Source organism: Vipera berus, assembly GCF_964194415.1.
Source record: "Vipera berus genome assembly, chromosome: 14".
In the NCBI taxonomy this organism is placed as follows: Eukaryota; Metazoa; Chordata; class Lepidosauria; order Squamata; family Viperidae; genus Vipera; species Vipera berus.
The window spans coordinates 10,031,894-10,055,462 of NC_138217.1; the positions used below are offsets into that span (position 1 = coordinate 10,031,894).

The 23,569-nt window shown below is 47.1% G+C and overlaps 2 protein-coding genes across 11 annotated transcripts in view; both read left to right on the plus strand.

Moving 5' to 3' along the window:
* Positions 1-14,892, plus strand: part of SPRING1 (SREBF pathway regulator in golgi 1) — a 98,345-nt gene extending 83,453 nt beyond the window's left edge. The window contains exon 6 of the transcript XR_014027908.1: positions 14,881-14,892. The gene's annotated coding sequence lies outside the window, so the exon portion shown is untranslated. The remainder of the gene's footprint in view (positions 1-14,880) is intronic.
* Positions 1-23,569, plus strand: part of MED13L (mediator complex subunit 13L) — a 150,033-nt gene that overhangs the window by 38,596 nt on the left and 87,868 nt on the right. For 6 of the 10 annotated variants that reach the window (XM_081339083.1, XM_081339085.1, XM_081339084.1 and 3 more), the window contains one exon: positions 16,225-16,786. The exons of 3 other annotated variants lie outside the window; for them this stretch is intronic. Coding sequence is in view for 4 of the 7 variants with exons in the window: in XM_081339079.1 (XP_081195205.1) it covers positions 16,623-16,786 (164 nt within the window). In the remaining 3 variants the exon portion in view is untranslated. Of the gene's footprint in view, positions 1-15,892; positions 16,787-23,569 lie in introns of those variants that run through there. One more of the 10 variants, XM_081339080.1, reaches the window with a different exon arrangement.

Below are 23,569 nucleotides of genomic sequence, written 5' to 3' on the forward strand. Positions count from 1 at the left end.
CCACAACTTCTGAAGGCACGTCCCTCTTACTCAGCCCTAGCAAGAAGGGGGCAAGGCCAAGCCCCTTTAAAAATAGATCGATTGATCAATAAATGATAACCATAACAAGAAGACTATCAGTAGAAGTAGAACGGCTGCAGCACAGAGAGCAAAGATGGCGCCACTCGGGATAGGCGCCTTGGGTGCAATGCCAAAGCATCTGGAGCACCCCTTGAACACCGTCGGCGTTGAGAGAATCCCCATCAGTCAATTGCAAAAGGCAGCTTTACCTGGCCCAGCTTGCATCCTGCGACGAGACCTTTAGCACCATCAGACAACAACATCTGCCTATCCCAGGTCCTTGGGAAGGACTCAGTAGGTGGACAACAATTCTAAATCCAGTCTCAACATCTGGCTGACTGAGGACCAACCATCACCGTAATAAATAAACCACAGTTATCAAGAAAACTGCAGAGAGTTGTTTGGGAGACAAGATTGATTTGAAGGTTAACAACAACAACAACAACAACAACAACGACTTCCATGTGCTGGCATTGGGGCTTATTTGAAAATGCTAAATGCTTAGCAGTGCCAGACAACTGGTTTGGCATTTTTAGCCTGGCCTTGTGCTCATGATGGACTTCAGCTGAGGGGTGGGCCAGACTGCAGACAAAGGGGATATTTTGCCATTTCCTTTCCTGTCACTTTTAATCCAGCCACTCTGGCACACTTGGGACTTTTAAATTGCTGCACGTTTAATGAAGCTTTAATGCAAATATTTCAGCTGCTGCCTCAACAGTTCTGGAAAAGTGATGAGGACACAGATAACCAAGCTTTCTAGAGCCACATTGCCCACCGATGGCATGGCACTCAGCTAACTGGGAACTGCTAAATTTTGTAAATCAGCTTCACTACATTCAAAGGGGCTTTCACCCAAAATACATGTTTCATCACACTGCAGTTTGAACTAGCAACATAGGTCCTGTCTGTTTCTCTTCAACCTCAAGGGGTGGGGGGGGAAAGAGGAAGTTATGATTGTAGCCATTGAAGAGCAAAGTTTGAAATGAAGAGAAATCTGTTGCTGTGGTCCTTTTCAATACAAGAGAATGTTTGTAGCTCCGGATTGAGCTGTGGGGTCCTTGGTCCTCTCTGAACTGAACTCTTTTGTTGCAGACATTTCATTAACCAACTAGGTAACACCATCAGTGCTAGGAGGGGGGGGATACCTGATGTTACCAAGTTGGATAATGAAATGTTTGCAAGAAAGCAAGCTCAGAGATCACCAAGGACCCCATAGTTCTCCTTCAGTTCTTCTGGAGATGGGCTACAGCTGTGTTTATATCATTTTTGCAGTGTTGTTTGATGGCTGTTCTTTAAACTTGGGTTAGTAAAGGTAAAGGTTCCCCCGCACATGCGTGCTAGTCGTTTCCAACTCTAGAGGCTGGTGCTCATCTCCGTTTCAAAGCCGAAGAGCCAGCGCTTGTCCGAGGACGTCTCCGTGGTCATGTGGCCGGCATGACTAGATGCTAAAGGCGCACGGAACGCTGTTACCTTCCCACCGTAGTGGTCCCTATTTTTCTACTTGCATTTTTTACGTGCTTTCAAACTGCTAGGTTGGCAGAAGCTGGGACGAGTAACAGGCGCTCACTCGGGATTCGACCCGCCAAACTGCCAACCATCTGATCGACAAGCTCAGCGTCCTAACCCACTGAGCCACCGCGTCCCTCAAACTTGGGTTAAAAAGCAGTTTTTCTAATGTTTGTTCTGCTGAGTCTTTCAGCTTTTATCAATTCCATACGGTGGTTTCATTTTTCTTAGGTAGCACATGAGAAAAACTCAAAAGACCTTTTTTAAAAAAAATAAATTTCAAACATCTAGCTCTTTATAATCCCTCAGAACAGAGGGTCAATTTTCCCCTAATGTTCAAGAGCTTTTAAAATGTGAAACACTGCGTTGTACAATTGGCAGAAAATGGTACTTTCAGATAACTTGAGCAGAGCACCTTTTGATTCGCTAACATGGATTTAACTTTACTTTGAAAACATGAGTGTGTCTTTGGAATGATCTGTAATTTATGTGTATTAGTGTCTATTTTACTTGGGGTCTAAATCTTAAATTCCTATACTGAAATTTCACTTGGCAACCATTAAGTAGAGTTGTTATATTTAGACTTGTTGCTGCAGATTGGTGGATTCCTTTTTATATAGCTCATTCTTGGCTCTGTGTTTTTTTTTTGTGTGTGTGTGTGTGTGTGTGTGTGTGTGTGTGTGTTTCTGTACAGAGTGCAGTAAGTGGGCTTATACAATTACCTAAAGCTGTGTGCATTTGGATGAAAGATGTATTACAGGTAATATCTGTTTAGATGATGAGTTTATAATGGCTCGATATCAGTGTTTGTGTGTGTGTGCAGGCAATCCTCAACGTACGACCACAGTTGAGCCCACAATTTATGTTGCTAAGTGAGACCTTTGTTAAGTGAGTTTTCTTGCCGCACTTGCTAAGCGAATCCCTGCAGTTCTTCAATTAGTAACACGGTTGTTACGTTTTGCCCCATTTTACGACTTCTCTTGCCACATTTGTCAAGTGAACCACTGCAGTTGTTAAGTTAGTCCCCCGGTCGTTAAGCGAATCTGGTTTCCCCATTGTCTTGGCTTGTCAGAAAGTCGCAAAAGGGGATCGTGTGACACTGCAACCGTCATAAATGTGAGTCAGTTGTCAAGCAGCCGAATTAAAAAAAATGACCGATGGGGATACTGCAACGGTCCTAAAAAATGGCCGTAAGTCCCTTTTTTTCAAGTGCCGTGGTAATTTTGGTCACTAAATGAACTCTCGTAAGTCGTAAGTACTTACGTACACACACACACACACACACACACATAAATATAAAAATATAAATATAAATATATAAATATAAATATAAAAGGGTTAAAAAAGTCCCTCCACAATAACAATCCCAGTAAAGCAGTAAAGAAGCGAAGTTGGTCCCATTTGCTCATCTCTGTTTGTCAGCCGTGGCAACCGTGAGTCGTAACGTGGAGAAAAGTTGGATCCTCTTTGTGGCCTTCCCGTTGTTTCAGATGCGATAAAAGGACTATCTTTAATCATTCAGAAAGGCGACCAAATAAGATCTCCTTTGATTTGGAAGCTTTGTTCTCAAAGAGGATGGCAATCACATCAGAGCTTCCCCGGACCCAACTACTGCTAAGCTTGTAAGCCGCCCTGAGTCTTCGGAGAAGGGCGGGATATAAATGGAATTAAAATTAAAAAAAATAAAATAAAACTTGTTGAATCTAAATAAGAACTCCCTGTTGAGTTCTTGAGAGATAACCCCTACTTAATAGCAATGAGAAGGTTTTGAAGCCTCTTTATTTCTTCGCCTAATCACGGCTGCTACTTGGAAACAGTTTTCTGATGTTGAGCTGGCTCGGCTTCATATAGGTAGTCCTCGATTTACAGTCTTTTTGTTTAGTGACCATTTGAAGTTGCAGTGGCACTGGAACCAAGGGACTTGCGATCGTTTTTTTCACACTTAACAACACAGAAGCAAAGAAGGCCTTCCTGAATGCGAATCCTACTTGCTTGGAATGTTGCCGGAGGCTGATTTAACATTTCTAGAGCGGTCCGTAAGCCTTGCGTGTATAGTTCTGCAAAATAAGAAAACTAGACAACAGGGTTGTTGTTTGTTTTTTTGTTTTTTGACCCCCCCGTAAGGAAACATTCTTTCTATTTGGCTTCCGAAATTATTATAACTGGATTCACTCTTACGGTATACAGGCAGTCCTTGACTCACAACAGTTCATTTAGCGACGGCACTGAAAAAAAAACGGACTTATGACCCTTTTTTCACACTTGCAACTGTTGCAGCAGCATCCCGCACGATGACGTAATCCAAATCCAGACACTTGGCAAACGGGCTCATGCTTACGACGGTCGCAGCGTCCCGGGGCCTTTTGCAACCTTCCGACAAGCAAAGTCAAGGGGGAAGGCGGGTTCTCTTAACAGCCACGTTCCTGACTTAACGGCAGGGATTCGCGTAACAAGTGTGGCCAAGTAAGAAGTGGGGCTTAAACTCGCTTAACCACGGTCTTGCTTAGCAACAGAAAACGTTGGGCTCCAGTGTGGCCGTGAAGTCGAGGACTACTCTGCAGCTGAAACTTCCCACGGAAGACCCCAAAGGCTGACATTCCCGCTCTTGTTCCTCCGAAGAAGGGAAGAACGTATAAATAAATAGTTTTGAACAGTAGGTTGCAGCAGCTTGTGTGTGTGTGTGTGTAATATGCTTGACAATTTGTGCAAAGGGGAAGAAATGGAGTCACTCAGATTATGGCAGGCCTGAGAAACCCAATGGCATCGCGTGAATGGGGCTAGAAATGTGACCTTTGCTTGGCGCTGCGTTTCCCCGCAGAGGCTTCCATTGTAGGCCGAAGCAGGCTCGCTCTCTCCTTGCTGTGTTGAAGAGGCATTTGTGCTGATTTCTGCCAAGAAGAAAAGCTTTCGTAAAGCGATGCTCTTAAAGCCTGGTTGGTGATTAAAATCGGTGACAGCCAGTTGGTGCTTCCTTTGGGGAGCTGGCCGAGGGACCCTTGCAGTTCATTGGCCTTTGAATTGAAATGAGAGAGAGAGAGAAAGACCAAATTTTTATCTGCCCCCATCGCCATGTCTCTGCTCCTAGTAGTGGGTTTTTGCCTCCCCTCTCACTACGATTTTACCTGCAGTCATTTCCTGGCATTTTCAAAAGCAGCAAAGGGGGGGGCGGGGGCGGAGAAAGAAATCTCTGTATTTTCTTTGTGGGACTGGATTTTTCTTTGAGTGGCTTCTTGCTAATCGCTCAGTTGAAAGATCACCCAGATATATATCACTGAAATGTTTGTATGCAGGCGGTCCTCGGCTCACGGCCACAGCTGAGCCCAAGATTTCTGTCGTTAAGCAAGGCAGTTGTTGAACAAGCTTTGCCCCATTTTACGTTGTTAAATGGAACCACTGCGTTTGTTAAGGGATTCTAGCTTCCCCTATATTGACTTTGCTGGTCGGAAGCCAGCTGGGGAAGCTCATTAAATGGAACCTGGGTTCCAGCAATGTAACACCACCAATCCTTTGGATTCAAGGAACTAAATTAGCATGCTAATCTTTTTTCTAGAATTGTGTCCAGTGGCTTCAGTGGAATTTATCCCACAGTGGTTAACATCAATTTTCTTCCTTGTTGTTTTTTTTTTAAAAAAAACAAACAAACCCTGAAATAATTTAACTGCTTTTAGTTATAGAGAAGCTAAAGGTCGAATTTGTTTCTCGGTGTTCTGTCACCCCAAAACAGTTTAAAATGAAGCACCGTGCAGGAAGAAAACATTAATAATTAAATCAGCAAGCTCGATATTTCACCGTGATTTTTATAGGAAGGGAAAGAGAAAAGTGCTTGGCGACTTAGTATCAAGACATCCCTACTTAAAATTGGTAAAATGTTTACTAAACAAGCGTGACTGCTGAGCCTTCACACCTCGGGTTTGTTGTCTTAAGAGCTGGAGGCGCACCGGTTAGCGGTGAATCAAAGAAAAATAAATAAAATATTGCTTAAGGGAAGAAAAAGCTTGTTTGTCGAATTTATACGCTGCTCATCTCAGTCTCATGATTCATATGGTTTTTAAACGTCGTTTTAATACTGATAATGCTTTTATGCTTGATTGAGAGTTGACCTTGATTGGGAGCTTTGCATGGAGGAAGTCCTCGTTTCATTTCCGATATGCCCAGGTAGGGCGTGAAAGGTAAAGGTGAAGATTAGAACAGTTAGAACAATTAACCAGTGGAACAACCTGCCTCCAGAGGTGGTGAATGCTCCAACACTGGAGGTTTTTAAGAAGAGACTGGACAGCCATTTGCCTGAAATGGTATAGGGTTTCCTGCCTGAGCAGGGGGTTGGACTAGATGACCTCCAAGGTCCCTTCCAACTATATATTATTATTATTATTATTTCCTCAGTCTTGTCATGTCCGACTCTAGGGGGCGCTGCTCATCTCCGTTTCTTAGCCAGCGTTGTCGGAAGACACTTCCGTGGTCGTGCTGCCAGCATGACTATGCGGTTACCTTCCCACTGAAGTGGTACCTATTTATCTACTCGCATTTGCAGGCTTTCGAACTGCTAGGAGGGCAGGAGGTGCAGCAAGGAACAGGAGCTCGCCCCATCCCGTGACGCTCTGGTCTCCAACCTAAGGCTTTCCAGCTGACAAGCTTGGCCTCTTTTAACTGTGAGCCATCTTGCCCCCTTCCCAGATGGGGCACTATTGGCCTGTAAGGAAGGTAGACTCATAGCTTCCAGAATTCCCATTCGTTAAGTCTAACTTGGCAGAACTTCCTACAGAGGTGGGATATTGGTTAGCTACTTTTCCTTCTTTTGTGGGCAGTAATATTCATTCCGGATTTCTTTCCCAGCTCTCGGCTCTTCAAATCTAAAGCAGCGATGCTTCCACTGGGAATAAGGTGAGGCCAGATCGCTGCCTCCCTTCCCTTTCAGCCCATAACGCGTTATAAGCGAGATCCAGAAGACGGGAAATTCTCTCGAGAGCTTTAGATGTAGGAAGAGGCAGGAGGCTGAACGCTTTCCTGTAAATAAAAGGCTCTTTCGAGGATCTTCAGATGCGAGCTCCAGAATTGCCTTCCGTAAGGTATCGCGGCTGTCTCCTGCATAAACATCCTTTACAGAAAGTAAATCCTTAGCAAATATGCCTCTAGCTAGTGACACATTCTGATATTGGCAGGAGGGGGGGAAGAGCTTTTAGAGGATTGTACTGTATTTAGGCCTCACCGTAAAGCTACTACAGGTTTTCTTGGACTCTCTAGCTGCTGGCTGGCTCAGGAATTCTGGGAGTTGAAGTCCACAAGTCATAAAAGAGCCAAGGTTCCCCACCCCTGCCCTAGACCATTTCAAACATTTCAGAAATTACTCCAGCCACGAGGGGACGAAGGTATTAGTGAATCTACTTTTCCAGTCGTGGCAAGCAAGATGGAGCTGTGAAGCAGCTTTCCTGTCCGGAGTTCCGTCTGCTCCCTAAGCAGCAGCTGAGAGTCCTAGAAAACCTGTAGTAGCTTTATAGTGAGGCCTAAATACAGTGCAATCCTCTAAAAGCTCTTCCCCCCCCTCCTGCCAATATCAGAATGTGTCACTAGCTGGAGGCATATTTGCTAAGGATTTACTTTCTGTAAAGGATGTTTATGCAGGATACCTTACGGAAGGCAATTCTGGAGCTCGCATCTGAAGATCCTCGAAAGAGCCTTTTATTTACAGGAAAGCGTTCAGCCTCCCCTGCCTCTTCCTACATCTAAAGCTCTCGAGAGAATTTCCCGTCTTCTGGATCTCGTTTATAACGCGTTATGGGCTGGAAGGGACGGGAGGCAGCGATCTGGCCTCGCCTTATTCCCAGTGGAAGCATCGCTGCTTTAGATTTGAAGAGCCGAGAGCTGGGAAAGAAATCTGGAATGGATACGCTGGCTCAGGAATTCTGGGAGTTGAAGTCCACAAGTCATAAAAGAGCCAAGGTTCCCCACCCCTCAGGTATAGGGTCTCCTGCCTTGAGCAAGGGGGTTGGACTAGATGGACCTCCAGGGTCCCTTCTGCTGTTCTGTATTCTGTAAAAACGTGGACCGTAGGGACCGTGAGGCTGAGGTCTTCTCTTCCAGTCTCTTTCCTTTGGCGGCGAGTCCTTTCTGAGTTAAGGTTTTATCCACTTCCTGGTTAGTATTTAAAAGAGCCATCTACCCATTAAAGCTGGCAAGAAGAGTTGAGCAGGCCCCCGAAATTTGCCACACGGAGGAATATTAGGGAATTAGGATGTCAGCAGCCGACTGTTTGTTTGTTTTTTATCTTAATTGGTTTTGCTCAGTCTTAGCTGTAATTGTGCTTCAATCCAATTACCGGTTTGTGGAATATATACATCACTCAGAGTTACCGTTGATTGGAGTGGCATATAAATCCCATAATGCCCGCACAGAGGCACATAAATAAATAAATAAATAAATTTTTTTTTTTTTTTTTTTTTTTTGCCGGCTCCGAAGATGGCGGACGCGCTGGGGAGAGCTCCGTAGCCCCCAACAGTAAGGCGTCCCCCCAGGAGCCCCCAGGGACGTCAATGGACCCCTGGGGTGGGGCAAGAATTTTGGGCAAAACAGCTGGGTAACTATGCCGCCCGCTGCCTCCCGGAACAACTGCAGGGGTGCCAGGACACCCCTGCCCCGCCGCCTGGGCCGCTGGCGACCGTTATAACGGAGCCAGCACCCTCCGCCCTGCCTCTGCCGCTGTCAACTGCTGAGCAAGGGCGGCGCCTCCGCCGATCAGCTGTGCGGCGGAGGCCCCGGCGGGAAGGATGGCAGCGGCTGCGGCAACGATTTTTTTTTCAAGCCCCCAGGCTGGTCGTGGATCCAGGGACGCTGGCAACGGCGATGGCGGTGGCGGCGGGGCGCCTCCAGGCCCCCCCCCCTGGCCATCGAGGAGGGGCCGGAGGCTCTGCTCTGCCCCGGCCCCCCCACAGGCTCCCGGGCGACGGCGGCGTCTCCAGGTTATCAGCGGAGACGCCGCGGACCAGCTGGACCAGCTGGGTGGCGGAGGCGAAGGCATCGGCGGCGCCGGAGATGAGAGACCCGCCCCTGGACCACGGCAGCCGTCGCAGCCATCCAGGAGGGGCCGGAGGCTCTGCTCTGCCCCGCCCCCCCCCACCGGCTCCCGGGCGACGGCGGCACCAGCTGGACCAGCTGGGTGGCGGAGGCGAAGGCATCGGCGGCGCCGGAGGTGAGAGACCCGCCCCTGGACCACGGCAGCCGTCGCAGCCATCCAGGAGGGGCCGGAGGCTCTGCTCTGCCCCGGCCCCCCCCCACCGGCTCCCGGGCGACGGCGGCGTCTCCAGGTTATCAGCGGAGACGCCGCGGACCAGCTGGACCAGCCGGGTGGCGGAGGCGGAGGCATCGGCGGCGCCGGAGGTGAGAGACCCGCCCCTGGACCACAACAACCCTGGACCACGGCAGCCCTCGCAGCCATACAGGAGGGGCCGAAGGCTCTGCTCTGCCCCTGACCGGCTCCCGGGTGGCGGCGGCATCTTCGGCGGTAAGAGCAGCGGTGCGGCGTCTCGACCACCGTGGGCTGCCCCTGGACGGCGGTGCCTCCGAAAGATGCGCACCAAAGGAGACGCTGGACAATGGAGGCGACGGCCCGACCCACCTCCTCGAAACATCTTGATCGGAGACGGCAACACCAGGGGCATGACACCAGGGTCTCCCGTACCTCTGAGATGCCACGCTCTGGACGGTCCCCAACCAATAGGGGCCATGGAACTGCGGCCGGGAACAACGCCCAGAGGATCAGGGAGGGAACTGTTTGGGGCGGCTGAACCACCGGAGCTGACGCCAATTAATGGATCCCTCCATCCTGCCTTCTGCCCATTCTCACCCATCTTTGCCCATTCTCTCCCCACAGGACATAACGGGCCTGGGTGCTAGCCACGGTGGCAGAGTGGCTGGGCCATACACCTGCTACCCCATAGTGGTGAGAGCTCTATGGGGTATGCCTCACCCAGAGTACGTTCTGGACCACCTCCGGAAGCAGAGACACAACCCATCGTGAGAGGATGAGGAGTGGCCTGCTTCTGGGGGTTCGCCCGGCCAAGTGGCAGTGGCAGGGCGACGATCCAGATACGCACCTACCCGGCTCGACCCTCCTGCAAATTCACCATCCAGGGGACAGCCTTCCCGGAACCACCTGTGACTATGCCCGTTCAATACTCTAGCATAGCACTGCACGCCCTCAGGGGTTCCCCACTCTCCTGGGTGCGACCCGCCTTCATCACATCCAATCTTGATGACGGGCCCAACCACTGGGCCTCTGAGAGATGGCCGGGCAGGGTCAGGGGCCTCCAGCACATTCCCATCAAGAGGCCCCTGATTAAGTTCTTAGCTAAGTTTTTTGTGGGGTTAGGGAGGGGGGAGGGAGGAGACTATGGTTGCGCGGGAAAGGCACACCTTCCAGCCACCATAACGCATGCCAGGCCCACGGCCGTTCGCGACGGCGTACAACGAGGGCCAGTCGCCGATAACACCCAGCGGCGTACTGACGAACGTCCCATCCCTAGGATGGTGGGGAATGGCAGAAGGTGCACAGACAGAGGGCCGTATCGTCACCGGGAGTGTCATCTCCGCTCTGTAAAGGCGGTGAGACGCTCCGACCCTCTGTTCTCCCCCGGAGGACCCGGGAGCAAAGGTGCGCACCCTCCCATGCTGAGGCTGGTCTACCTGAATGCAAGGTCCGCAGCCAACAAAGCTCACCTCATTCGTGACCTATTGGAGAGTGAGCATGCGGACCTGGCCTGCATCACGGAAACCTGGCTGGGCCCAGAGGGGGGTGTTCCTCTGGTTGACCTCTGCCCGCCAGGTTTCCAGGTACTGCACCAGCCCCGGGCTCATGGGAGGGGCGGGGGAGTGGCAGTTATCATCAGGGAATCCCTTAGCCCGCGAGAGACCACCGTCCCTCAGATGGTCGGGTGTGAGTCTCTCCTACTGAGATTCGGCCCAGGGGCGCAGCTGGGTCTGCTGCTGGCGTACCTACCACCTAATCGTGCAGCGGCGGCCCTACCCGAGCTACTCGATGTCCTCTCAGAGTTGGTGGTTGAATTCCCAAGACTCATGGTCTTGGGCGACTTTAATCTACCGTCCCTGGGAGGATCGTCCGAACTGGCTCGGGAGTTCATGGCTTCCATGACGGCCATGGACCTGTTGCAAATAATTTCTGGGCCGACTCATGAGAGAGGCCACAACCCAGACTTGGTGTTCTTGTCTGGACGGTGGCGTGATGATGTCGGTGGGGGTGCCACAACTGTTACGCCCCTGTCATGGACCGATCACCACCTCCTGCGGCTAGACTTCCCCCTTGCCACCCCCCACCGTGGGTGCACGGTGCCAGTCAGATGGTACCGCCCTAGGCGCCTAATGGACCCTGATAAGTTCCAGGCAGCGCTTAGGGACTCGCATGCACCCCCTGCTCACAGCTCGGCGGAAGCCTTAGTGGAAGCCTGGGAAAAGGCAGCCACGGAGGCTCTGGACCGAGTTGTACCCTTGCGGCCTCTGACCCGGCGCAGATCCCAGCGAGCCCCATGGTTCACCGAGGAGCTCCGGGAGATGAAGCGTCGGAGACGGGGCCTAGAGAGCCGTTGGAGGTCCAGTCGATCCGAATCCGACCGATTGCGACTAAGAATCCTCACCAGGTCTTATCTCGCTGCGATAAGGGTGGCAAAATCCAACTACTTTTCCACCCTCATCGCGTCCGCAGATAATCGCCCAGCTGCCTTGTTCAGGGTGACTCGCTCCCTATTAAACCAAGAGGTGAGGGAGGAACCCTTGCAGGGTCGAGCCGAGGAATTTGGTCAATATCTGCTGGATAAAATCGCTCGGATTCGAACTGGTCTGGACTCCAACTGGGCTGAGATGGAAGAACAAGACATGGACAGTCTTGTCGACGTCATCTGGGAAGAATTTGATCCTGTAACTCCTAAGGAAGTGGACAGGATTATGAGAAGGTTAAGCTCCTCCACATGCTTACTGGACCCGTGCCCTTCCTGGCTGGCCTATGCAGCTCGAGAGGCGACACGAGGCTGGTTCCTAGCGGTCATCTCTGCTTCTCTGAGTGAGGGTCACTTCCCCACCGCCTTGAAGGAGGCGGTGGTGAGACCTCTCCTCAAGAAGCCCACCTTGGACCCATCCTCTTTGAATAACTTTCGTCCAGTCTCCAATCTTCGCTTCCTTGCGAAGGTTGTTGAGAGCGTGGTGGCGCACCAACTTCCTCAGATCCTGGATGAAGCGGTTTATCTAGACCCGTACCAATCGGGTTTCAGGCCGGGCTACAGCACGGAGACGGCATTGGTCGCTCTGATGAATGATCTCTGGAGAGCCCGGGACAGGGGCCATTCCTCTGTCCTAGTCTTATTAGACCTCTCGGCGGCTTTCGATACCATCGACCATGGTATCTTGCTGCGACGCCTCAGGGGACTGGGAGTGGGAGGCACGGTTCTGCGTTGGTTCTCCTCCTTTCTCCAGGGTCGCTCGCAGTCGGTGCTGACAGGGGGACAGAGGTCGACCCCGAGGCCTCTCGCTTGCGGAGTCCCTCAGGGGTCGGTCCTCTCGCCTCTCCTGTTCAACATCTACATGAAACCGCTGGGTGAGATCATTCGCAGTTTTGGAGTAGGGTACCATCAGTATGCTGATGACACCCAGCTTTTTATCTCAACTCCAAACAATATCAGTGATGCCCTAGACGTGATGTCCCGCTGCCTGAAAGCGGTCCGGGAATGGATGGGGAGAAACAGGCTTCAACTGAACCCGGACAAGACTGAATGGCTGTACGTACCGGGAAACCAGGAGATTCAGAACGTCCCACTGCTTAACATTGGGGACAAGTTACTTCCCCCTGTTGATAGGGCCCGCAACCTGGGTGTCCTCCTAGACTCGCAGCTCTCCCTGGAAGACCACATTGGAGCTGTGACCAAGGGGGCCTTCTCCCGGGTTCGACTAATTCGCCAACTACGGCCTTATCTGGACCTGGATTCCTTACGTACAGTCACCCATGCCCTTGTGACATCTCGCCTAGACTATTGTAACGCTCTCTACATGGGGCTGCCCTTGAGATCCACTCGGAAGCTTCAACTGGTGCAAAGTGCGGCGGCACGGACACTCTTGGGAGCCTCCCGATACTCCCATATCACACCTCTCCTCCGTGCGCTGCACTGGCTTCCGGCTGCCTTCCGTGTGAAGTTCAAGGTGCTAACGATGACTTACAAAGCCCTACATGGCATGGGTCCGGACTACCTTCGGGAGCACCTTCTGCCGATGTCAGCACCCCACCGTCCTGTGCGCTCCCACAGAGAGGGCCTCCTCAGGGTGCCACCGCTCAAGGAATGTCGGCTGGTGGCCCCCAGGGGGAGGGCATTCTCAGTGGGTGCGCCAGCCCTCTGGAACACCTTACCAACAGAAATCCGGATGGCCCCTGACCTCCGTACCTTCCGTCGCGACTTAAAAACTTTCCTGTTTCAGCAGGCTGGCCTGGCATGATAGCGTTAATTGGGGTCCCAGTTTGTGTTCATTAGTGTTTCTTATTATTTTTATTGTTCGATCTGTATACCTTCCTTCCTCTGTACACCGCCCCGAGTCCCTCGGGAGAAGGGCGGTTTATAAAAACTAATAAATAAATAAATAAATAAATAAATATAAATCCCATAATGCCCGCACAGAGGCACTTAAATAAATAAATAAATAAATAAATAACCCCTTGATTGATGGCAAAAGGAGAAATTAACCTTTTGACAAAAACAAAAAAAAAGCTGGGCGCTCTCTCTCAAAATTGAATGGCGGCTTCCTTTTCAATATTTCCTGCCAATCTCAAACTTTTTTTTTGTTTTTTTTTAAACCTCTGGAGAGTTAAAATTCTGTGAAGACTTGTACCAAAAAAATATGTATTATCCCACTGAGCAAGGTTCATCATGACTGACTATAGGCAGTTTCTGGGTTAAGAACACCCGGCTTAGGGACAGCTGGACAGCTCATACTTACGAACAGACTCGCCTCTTACTAAAAAAGGGCAGACCTTGAATTACGATATATTTTTCTGATGAAAAATGCCCATTACAGGAAGTGGGTTACTGACGGCTGCATTCGTTTTAACTATTGCCATTTTAAAAAAAAGTCATAAAATCGCATTGGTCACACGGGTGCCTTGACGTACGACTATCTTGAGATACAATGGAAATTGCAGGCTCCATTAATGGTCGTAAGTTGAGGAGTACCTTTATGTAACATGAACCAGTGGCTTAAACCTTCTGCCTTCAACACGTTGGCTCGGCAGGCCATTTCCTTTATTCAAAGACGTCGTTGTGTACAACCAAACAAAATGTAACGCTTGGAACTGAAAGACTCTTCCAAGTTTTCGTTGAAATATTTAGTCTGCAATTATTGAATTACCCGCTTCGGTTCCTCTTGATTTTCACATTCAGCATATTAGTAAAATTTACCTCGTTGTATTCTCTTCTGAAGAAAAGCTTTCTGGGGCAGAAAAGATAGCCATGACTCAAAAAAATGTTGTATTTCAGTGGCATTTCAATTCATACACACCTCAGTTGCCAGTAGTATCAGGAGCCCTGACAGTGCCGTGGTTAGAATGCAGTATTGGAGGCAAACTCTGCCTACAGCCTGGAGTTCGATCCTGTGTGAATCTGCCATCAATCCAGCAAGGAACTCCACCATTAGATCTCCAAGATTAAGGGGAGAATGGCATCGGGCTTTCTGAAAGGGCATAGAAAAGACCCCACATGACATTAAAATGTTAACTGAGGCCAGTTACAAAGCCAGGGATTTTGTTTGATGTCTGATGTCAGCTGCAAACAAAATCGGGCCCATACCATTAAGTTGCAGTTAAAAGAGATTTATTGCTCAAGCAGACGCACAAGAATCTAACATTCAGTACTAAATTAGTGCTAGATAAGAGTCCACGGGATTCAAGAGTGCTTGGACTTGGGCCATTTGTGAGAACATCATGATTCTAGGCTGATGACTGGCTTAACTCCACCACCCCCTCCGCCCCGGCTCTGACTCTTCTTCTCCCACACCTGAGCGCAATTAAAATCAAAGCACGCGGTAGCATTTATGTGGAATGCCCTTCAGAGGAAGCTGCTTTTTACGTGAAGATGTTCTCTTGGTTGTAACGACCCCTCTCGTTAAATTGGTAAGTCAGTCTCGGTGTTACAGGCATTGTTTGGCGTGCTTGTCACATAGACCAACCTCCCACCCCCACCCCAACCACCACCAAAGGATTTCAGGGATTCTTCATCAGTAAAAATGTAGGTATGCCTGTCTAATGTGACCAATTTGACTGTTAGCAACAGGAAGCGATGGCTCCGGGCAAGCACAAAAAAAGATGACGTGCTGGTTGACTCTTAATCTGAGGCTAATGCATAATGACAAGAGTTCTATGGTCATCCAGAACACAGATTTCACCTTAAGGGCAACACCAGGACTGTGGGGATGGCTGTGTCGATTCTGATTTCAATTAAGTCCCTGTAAAGGGTGTTTTTTTTAACAGATAAAATGATCTGCTTGACTCTTCATGTCTTTCTTTCCAGGAGTTTGGGATATTGTCTTCATAGCAAGCGAAACAACACAGGATGAACCAATAGTGGCTTGCATGCAGTGGAGCGGTGTTCCCCATTGGTTTTAGCACTATTAATTCATAGAGCAAATTTATACGGCTGCCCATCTCACAAAGAGTGATTCTGGGCAGTGTATAACACTAATATATTTATAAAAAGTCATTAAAAATTTAAAGGCATCAGAGAGAATAGATGTTAATAGCAGTATGGGTATAATACAGTCTATTATAATGTCATATACTACAGCAGCATAACATAATATGACATAATACAATAATGTAGTATATATAATATTATATTAGTATAATGTATACTGTATATTAGGCTGTAAAGTTATTACAAGAAATGAAGAGTTCATTTGCAGCAGTCCTCGGTATGAAACGTTGGGTCGTTCTGTGCCCTGAACTGACTCAAAATTAATTTTTTTACCATCGTCACCGTAGAATTTAGAGATGTCCAAATCGGATGTAAAAAAGCAGTTTGAAAAGTATCGTTTTTCAGCTATTGCAGAAACGTGATGGGGGGATTTGAGGGCGCAGCGCGGGAAAGCATGTCTGTTTAGCAAACAGACTTCAGGATTTCACATATGTCATGCTGCATAGGTAGCACTCAACATATGGTCATAATGTAGTCACATCATACGTTGTGATGTTATGCGACTCCATTGTTTGCTACTTCTGAAGCTAGTTGCTCCGTTGGTTGATTGCTCTCCCCGTTTAGGAAATTTCTCCTTAGCTTCTAGGTTGCTAGAACGAAGTTTTAACTAACTGGAAAATTTAATTCTAGGTTGCTGGAACTAACTTTTCCAGTTGGCATTTATCTTTCCCACAATCCAGAGACACTCTACGGACAGCGGATACACATATTCGTCTGTTACATCCAGCTTTCTTGCTTTCCAGGACATATTTTTAAGTTCATTATTTATATTATGCTCGCTTCTCGTGGGCAATTTGTAGCACCCTGGGCATGACGGGTTCCTTTTTTCAGCTATTTCCCTCTTGGTAATCTGCAGGTAGCAAGGTTGAAAAGATTCATTTCCTTTCTGAATGGGGTTGAATTTTGCCATTATGTTTTTCCTTTCTAGGCAACTCTTGTTACGAGAACAGGAATTTCCCGCCCTGCATCTCAAAGCCAGTAGTCCTTCGTAGCTCATATTTGTTTTAATTCCTGCACAAATATCCAATTAAGCTGGAAGTGAAATAATGTTGTCTTAGGAAAATGGTGATGACGTTAAATCCAACTTGGAAATGTTAAGCTTGCATCCCAAGAACCCGCCTCTGAAACTTAATAGCGAATAGGAAGATCGCTTTGATTTATCTCAACCTTATTGTGCTTTTAAGAGGCCGTCTATAATTTTCTTGGGCGTAGAATCTGAAATGGTTTCGGAAGGATTTTTTGTCTGTGACCTGACGATGCGGATTTTGTTAGAAAGAAAGAAAGAAAGAAAGAAAGAAAGAAAGAAAGAAAGAAAGAAAGAAAGAAATGGATGCAATTGCTAGAGTTCGCAGAACGTTCTTGCCAGTTGCGTGGGACAGAAGATATCAGACGGAGAATTTGTGGGGAATAATAACACCAGGACATCTGTGTTTTTGTATGATCACTTCAGAGCTGGCTGTTCTCCAACTGCTGTCATCCTTATTGTGGATGTATCCTTTTGTGACCAAATGTATTTGCAGGAAAGGGAAAGCGTTAAGGGGCAGCGGGGATAGAAGTGGTAGCAATTAACAAGCATTTTCTTAAAAAGCCTTCCGAACAAGCTTGTCGAAAAGATTGTCCCTCTGATCTCTTTAAGTCTCTGATAACGTTTGTGGCTCAAATTGTAATTAACCCACTGGGTTGGACGGCTGGCTTAAGTTCATGAAACTTCTTTTTTTTGTCTGTCTCTGTCTCAGTCAGTCAGTCAGCCTCTGTCTCAATCTCTGTCTCTGTTCCTCTCTCTGTCTGTCTCTCTCTTTATAATAATAATAATAATAATAATAATAAGAAGAAGAAGAAGAAGAAGAAGAAGAAGAAGAAGAAAAGAAGAAGAAGAAGAAGAAGAAGAAGAAAAGAAGAAGAAGAAGAAGAAGAAGAAGAAGAAAAGAAGAAGAAGAAGAAGAAGAAGAAGAAGAAGAAGAAGAAGAAGTTGGAAGTGACCTTGGAGGTCATCTAGTCCAACCCCCTGCTCAGGCAGGAAACCCTATACCATTTCAGGCAAATGGCTGTCCAGCCTCTTCTTAAAAACCTCCAGTGTTGGAGCATTCACCACTTCTGGAGGCAGGTTGTTCCACTGGTTAATTGTTCTGACTGTCAGGAAGTTTCTCCTTAGTTCTAGGTTCTCTCTCTCTCTCTCTCTCTCTCTCTCTCTCTCTCTCTCTCTCTCTCTCTCTCTCTCTCTCTCTCTCTCCCTCCCTCCCTCCCTCCCTCCCTCCCTCCCTCCCTCTCTCTCTCCCTCTCCCCAATTATCTATTATCTATTAGTCTATCTTTCTATCTCCATCCATCCATCCATCCATCCATCCATTCATCCATCCATCCATCTCTCTCTGTCTCTCTCATCTATATCTAATCATCTGTGTATCTTTCTGTCTATTTATTTATTCTCCTCTTTCTCTCCCCTCCCCTTCCCCAATTCCACCTCTTGGACAGTTCAAGACACGGGCTATATGGAGACAGATCTTTTTCAACAGCATCCCTATTTCTGGAATCTGCAACCCCCTAAAATCCGTATAGTCCCCTCACTCCTGTCTTTTGAAGACTTGAGTTCTGTGAGAGCATTTGAAGAGCTGCAGGATGGATTGTTTTTAATTTCGCTAAGTGCTTTCATCTCCTTTCCACCATTATTATATTTCAGTGATAATTAATATTGCAGTTCTACAAGTTTTGGTTTGAATGTTAGCTACTCTGAAGTTAGGGGGGATATAAATGCTAAATGTGGATTGTTCTACATATAGGCCTTTTTTCTGCCCAGTTGGGAGATTTGGGGAAATTAGATCTATCCAGGATCTAAGCGCTTGTTGCCCTGCCCTGCAAAGGGAAAATGAAAAGCGATCTTGTTCATCTTTGTATATTTATAAGTTATTTCAGCCGTGCTCTCCAAATATGCAATGTGTCTGTTGAGTTTCTGATTCAGGTCTGGTTGCCATGGAAAAATGGGAGAATTATGCCTTAGCTGCATGTAGTGTTTCCTTCTTCATTGTATTGTTCACTCTGGTAGAGGGTGCATCAGTGTTTTCAACTTTCAGCTAGTCTCCTTTGCATTCATCCTACCGTTTTAATTTCTTATTTTGCAAATCTTCACGTATTGCAGAATGTGAATTCAGATAAGCCAGTGTGAAGGCAGGATGGAAGACTTGTCGGTTGAAATAATGCAATGATTGGAATATCAGAAAGGTCATAGTGTAGCACTGAACATAGGTTTTGAATGCAGAAAATTACATGTTTGCACCTTGATATTTCCAAGTAAGCTTTGAAATCCTGGAATGCCTTTAGTAGCCATTTTGGGTATGGGATTCAGCTAGATAGGCTAATTGCATGATTCAGTAAGATGCATTTTAGTTGGTTGCATAGTCAGCCAGATGTTTAGGCTGGATTTGGCATTTTTATCCATCTACCCTTTCCATGCATCATCGTCATCATCATCATCATCATCATCATCATCATCGTCATTGTTGTTGTTGTTGTTGTTGTATATGGTTAGTCACACAGCCAGCCAGATGTTTAGATTGGATTTAACATTTTTATCAACCTATCAAGTCCTTCCCAAGGACTTGTGTTGTTGGTTGTTGATGTTAAAGTATCATTGCAAGATTTAAGCTGTTCCAGGGAAAGCTGCCTTTTGCCATTGACCGATGGTGATTTTTGTTAATGCCGACGGTATGTAAGTGGTGCTTCCCCATTGTTTTGGGATTGCAGCCAAGGCATCTGTTAATATTGGTAGCATCTTTGCTTTCTTTTGTCACAGTTGTTTGCCGGTGTACATGTAAACATATGTGGGCTGTGAAACTTCAGCTTTCGTATTGCAAAGGCTCTATGTCAACTTGCAGCATGCACGAGACCACGGCACATCTTTCGCAGGTGTGTGTCCCGTTAGAGAACTGCAGTTACTTTCTGAACATGGTCATTTGTTTCTGTGGACTCTCCAGACTGTCAGTGAGTCCTAAACTTCAACTGGATGTTGTTAGAGGTAGTGGTTCACTGATGGTCACACCTTCTACAGCAGAGGTCCCCAACCTTTTGGGCACTAGGGAGAGAAGTTTTTCCACGGACCGGAGGGTGCCTGGTTTTGTGTGCTGCCTGCATCCCACGGATGGGGCTTTGCTTGTTTGTGCGGACTGGTTGCTGGCATGCTGCAGCCTGGTACTGGTCCACGGCCCGGGGGTTGGGCACCTCTGATCTAAGGCAGGGGTTTCCCAAGCTGGACATCTTTAGGACGTGTGGACTTCAACTCCCAGAATTCCCCAGCTTGGGGGTTAAAGTCTACGTGGCTTAAACTTGGGGTCGGGGACCCCTGTTCTAGAGTATGACTTCAAAAAGTGACTGCTGTGGTGCTACTTAGAAAGGAAAGCTGCAGCTGCCTGCCTTACAAATACACGGAATGGGACAATTTGTCAGGTCCAGCTCGCCACGGGACAATTCAATAATTCAATTCAGTGTAATTATTTAAAATGATTTTCAAAACCATTTTAATGGTTGACGTTCACATTTCCTTTTGTCCCTCCTTTGGCATCCTTCCTTTAAATGGCTTTATTCCACCCTTTCTTCAATATTAGTCTCATTCTCGACCCTTAAGGAGTCGTCCCGTGGCGAGTCGGCTATGGCGAGTCGGCCGCGCTGGGGTGGGTTTTAAGTGAAGGAAAAAAAAAGTGCCGGGCCCACGAATTTGAGATGTGGAAACCCCCCCCCTCCACACAAAATATTCTCCTGTTTCTGATTTCTGAAGGGTTAAAATGTACAGAAGGTATAAATAGACCAGCAGAGAGAGAGAGAGTTCTCTTGTTCTCACTGCGAAGGCTTTGTTACCTTTGAGCAATAAAAATAGATCGCATTCCAAACAAAAGGGAAAAGGAAATCTTACCGTACAGAACAGAGGATTTTTCCCCCTCTTTCCTGAACCTTTCTGTATCCTCAGGCTGTGTAACCTTATACGGCGGCGAGACGAACAATGGAGCTGGCAAATTGCTCATCCCAGATTACAGATGTTACCAACTGTTTGGATGGCCAATTTTTGCTGACCTCGGCCGTCCTGTTTTGAAATGCCAACCTTTATGCATTGTCTGTCCGAGAATCTCTGAAATATTCTATTTCGGATCATAGCGTGTGTCGATCTCCTTGGGGCGGGGTGTGTGGGGGGGAACTTGTTTTTAACAAATCCTAAAACTCAGCTTGCTAAGCTCCCTCTGCTGGCTGTGTGTGTTTCACTGAGCAACAAAGGTAGTGCTTTTTGACCTAGCTCAGGGGTAGGCAACCTCGGCTCTCTTTTGTGACTCGTGGACTTCAACTCCCAGAATTCCTGAGCCAGCCAGGCTGAGGGGAAAGGGAGAGGTTTCCAAGCTGAGCCATGCTGGCTCTGGAATTCTGGGAGTTGAAGTCCACGAGTCGTGAAAGGTCCATAGATTTCCCCCATGCTGGCTCTGGAATTCTGGGAGTTGAAGTCCACGAGTCGTGAAAGGTCCATAGATTCCCCCATGCTGGCTCAGGAATTCTGGGAGTTGAAGTCCACGAGTCGTGAAAGGGCCATAGATTCCCCCATGCTGGCTCTGGAATTCTGGGAGTTAAAGTCCACGAGTCGTGAAAGGTCCATAGATTCCCCCATGCTGGCTCAGGAATTCTGGGAGTTGAAGTCCACGAGTCGTGAAAGGGCCATAGATTCCCCCATGCTGGCTCAGGAATTCTGGGAGTTGAAGTCCATGAGTCGTGAAAGGGCCATAGATTCCCCCATGCTGGCTCAGGAATTCTGGGAGTTGAAGTCCACAAGTCGTGAAAGGGCCATAGATTCCCCCATGCTGGCTCAGGAATTCTGGGAGTTGAAGTCCACGAGTCGTGAAAGGGCCATAGATTCCCCCATGCTGGCTCAGGAATTCTGGGAGTTGAAGTCCACGAGTCGTGAAAGGGCCATAGATTCCCCCATGCTGGCTCAGGAATTCTGGGAGTTGAAGTCCACGAGTCCTGAAAGGGCCATAGATTTCCCCCATGCTGGCTCTGGAATTCTGGGAGTTGAAGTCCACGAGTCATGAAAGGGCCATAGATTCCCCCATGCTGGCTCTGGAATGCTGGGAATTTTAGTCTCTCTGTTTTACTTACTTGCCACAGATAAGGACCTCAAAACTATCCAAAGTTTGGCCCAAAGTTCCCCCCCCCCCCAGCATTCATGCCGAAAGCGGGACTAGAACGATTGGCCCCAAGTCGCCCAGCTGGCTTTCATGGCTAAGGCAGGACTAGAATTCCCAGTCTCCCCATTTATAGCCTGGCGCCTTAGCCACCAGACCAAACTGACTCTCTCTTTAAGTTGAACTGCATTTATTGTTGCGGCAGATAATTTTCATGCTGCAATTGTCAGTCAACTGTTATCAGTCCACAATTTATCGCCTGCTGTGGGAATCCCTTCTCCACATTTCCCACACCTACACAGAGTATCTGGGTTGTCTTTTTTTTTTTTTGTTTGTTCCTCCTCCTTTTCAACCTTTATACTACTAGCCTATCCCACACATGCACTAGAGCTATAGGGCTGTCTAAAGTGGCTTGAAATGTAAAAGATCCAGTTTAGGGTGAAAAACTTCACTGCCTGGGTTCCTTCAAGGCAATTCTTTCTTCTGGCAAGTCAGAATTTGTCTGTTTGCTTTTTGCTTTTCTTAAAAAAAATAAATAAAACACAAGAGATAAAAGCAATGTTTAATCGTCTTTAAAAATAAAGCTTTGGTTTTTCAGCTTATTAGTCCGAAGAGAACATGTTTATTAGGTGCTTTGATGTAATTGCTTTAAAAATCCACACACACACACACACACACAGAGAGAGAGAGAGAGAGAGAGAGAGAGAGAGATATTTTAATATATATTCCATATTTTTCATATTTATGCATGTGTGTATGTACACACCCACTGTACATACGAATGCTTTCTGACTATTCCTGGTCTAGACTCTAGAAGGGGGATCAAAAGTTTAAAAAAGAAAAAGGAAAGGAAAGTTAAATACAAAAATAAGAGCCAGCAGCTTCTGTTTCTGTGTAATAAAATTCTGCATATTGACCCTTGAGAAGTGATCATGCGTTAGTCCCAGGGAAAGCGGTTGAGTCTTATTTAAAACTGCCTTTTTAAATGGCGCATTTTCAGGGTGTTTTTTTTAAATGTTTACGTAACCGCGTTTTTTCAGGATCTGGAAGTGCTGAAAAAAACAACAAAAAGGAGTTGGCGATAACATAGCAATATAATCCTGAAAGCAAGTGAAAAGACTAAATAAAAGAGACGTCGTTTTTTTTCATAGCTATATAAAGAGCATTTCAAGGGAAACCCAATATAAGAGCCGAACATGAGACATATCACGATCGATCAGCAATATGAGGTGGCAGAGCTGTTATATTTAAAGTGGAAACCAGGTGGAGAAACTAATGAGATAGTTGAAAATCCTCTACAGGTTATCGTAAACATTGTATCAGACTTATGAAAAGCCAATTTATTGGATTTAATTTGCTTGGGGGAGGAAGTTTTGTGCCTGTAGGGGGCATTGACCAGTTTAACGTGTGTGTGTGTGTGTGTGTGTGTGTGTGTGTTTGTGCGTGCGTGCGTGCGTGTGACATCTATCCACTACAATTTTTTTTTAAAAAAGCTTATCAGCTCTAACTTTCCAATATAATAAAAGTTTCTTTCCTTAGTCAAAGGTGATCATTGTTTTATTTTTTATTGTGATTAAAAAAACAACACACGTAATGGGAATGTCTTAGTTTTAGCAACTATTGAAAAACAGTAAGCAATAAATAGCTTAGCTGTTTGCACTCTAGGCATATCTATTAAATTGTTAATATTCTCATGCTGCAGTGTCCTTTGAGCCAAATCTGATGGAATTTTATCTATCTATCTGTCTGTCTGTCTGTCCGCCCGCCCGTCCGCCTGTCCATCCATCCATCCATCCATCCATCCATCCATCCATCCATCATTTATTTATTTAGGCATGCAAATGTGAGTAGATAAATAGGTACCACATCATGCTGGCCCCATGAATTTTGGACAGCGCTGGCTCAATGGCCTTGAAATGGAGATGAGCAACGGAGTACAATATGCAGAGACTCCCAACCCTTCAAATGTTGGAAACACTGCTATCACATCACCCCTAATCCTTCTCTCCATTAGACACTAGTCATATTCAATTCCTGCAACCGTTCTTCCTGTGTTTTAGCCTCCAGTCTCCTAATCATCTCTGTTGCTCTTCTCTTCACCCTTTCTAGAGTCTTGACATCT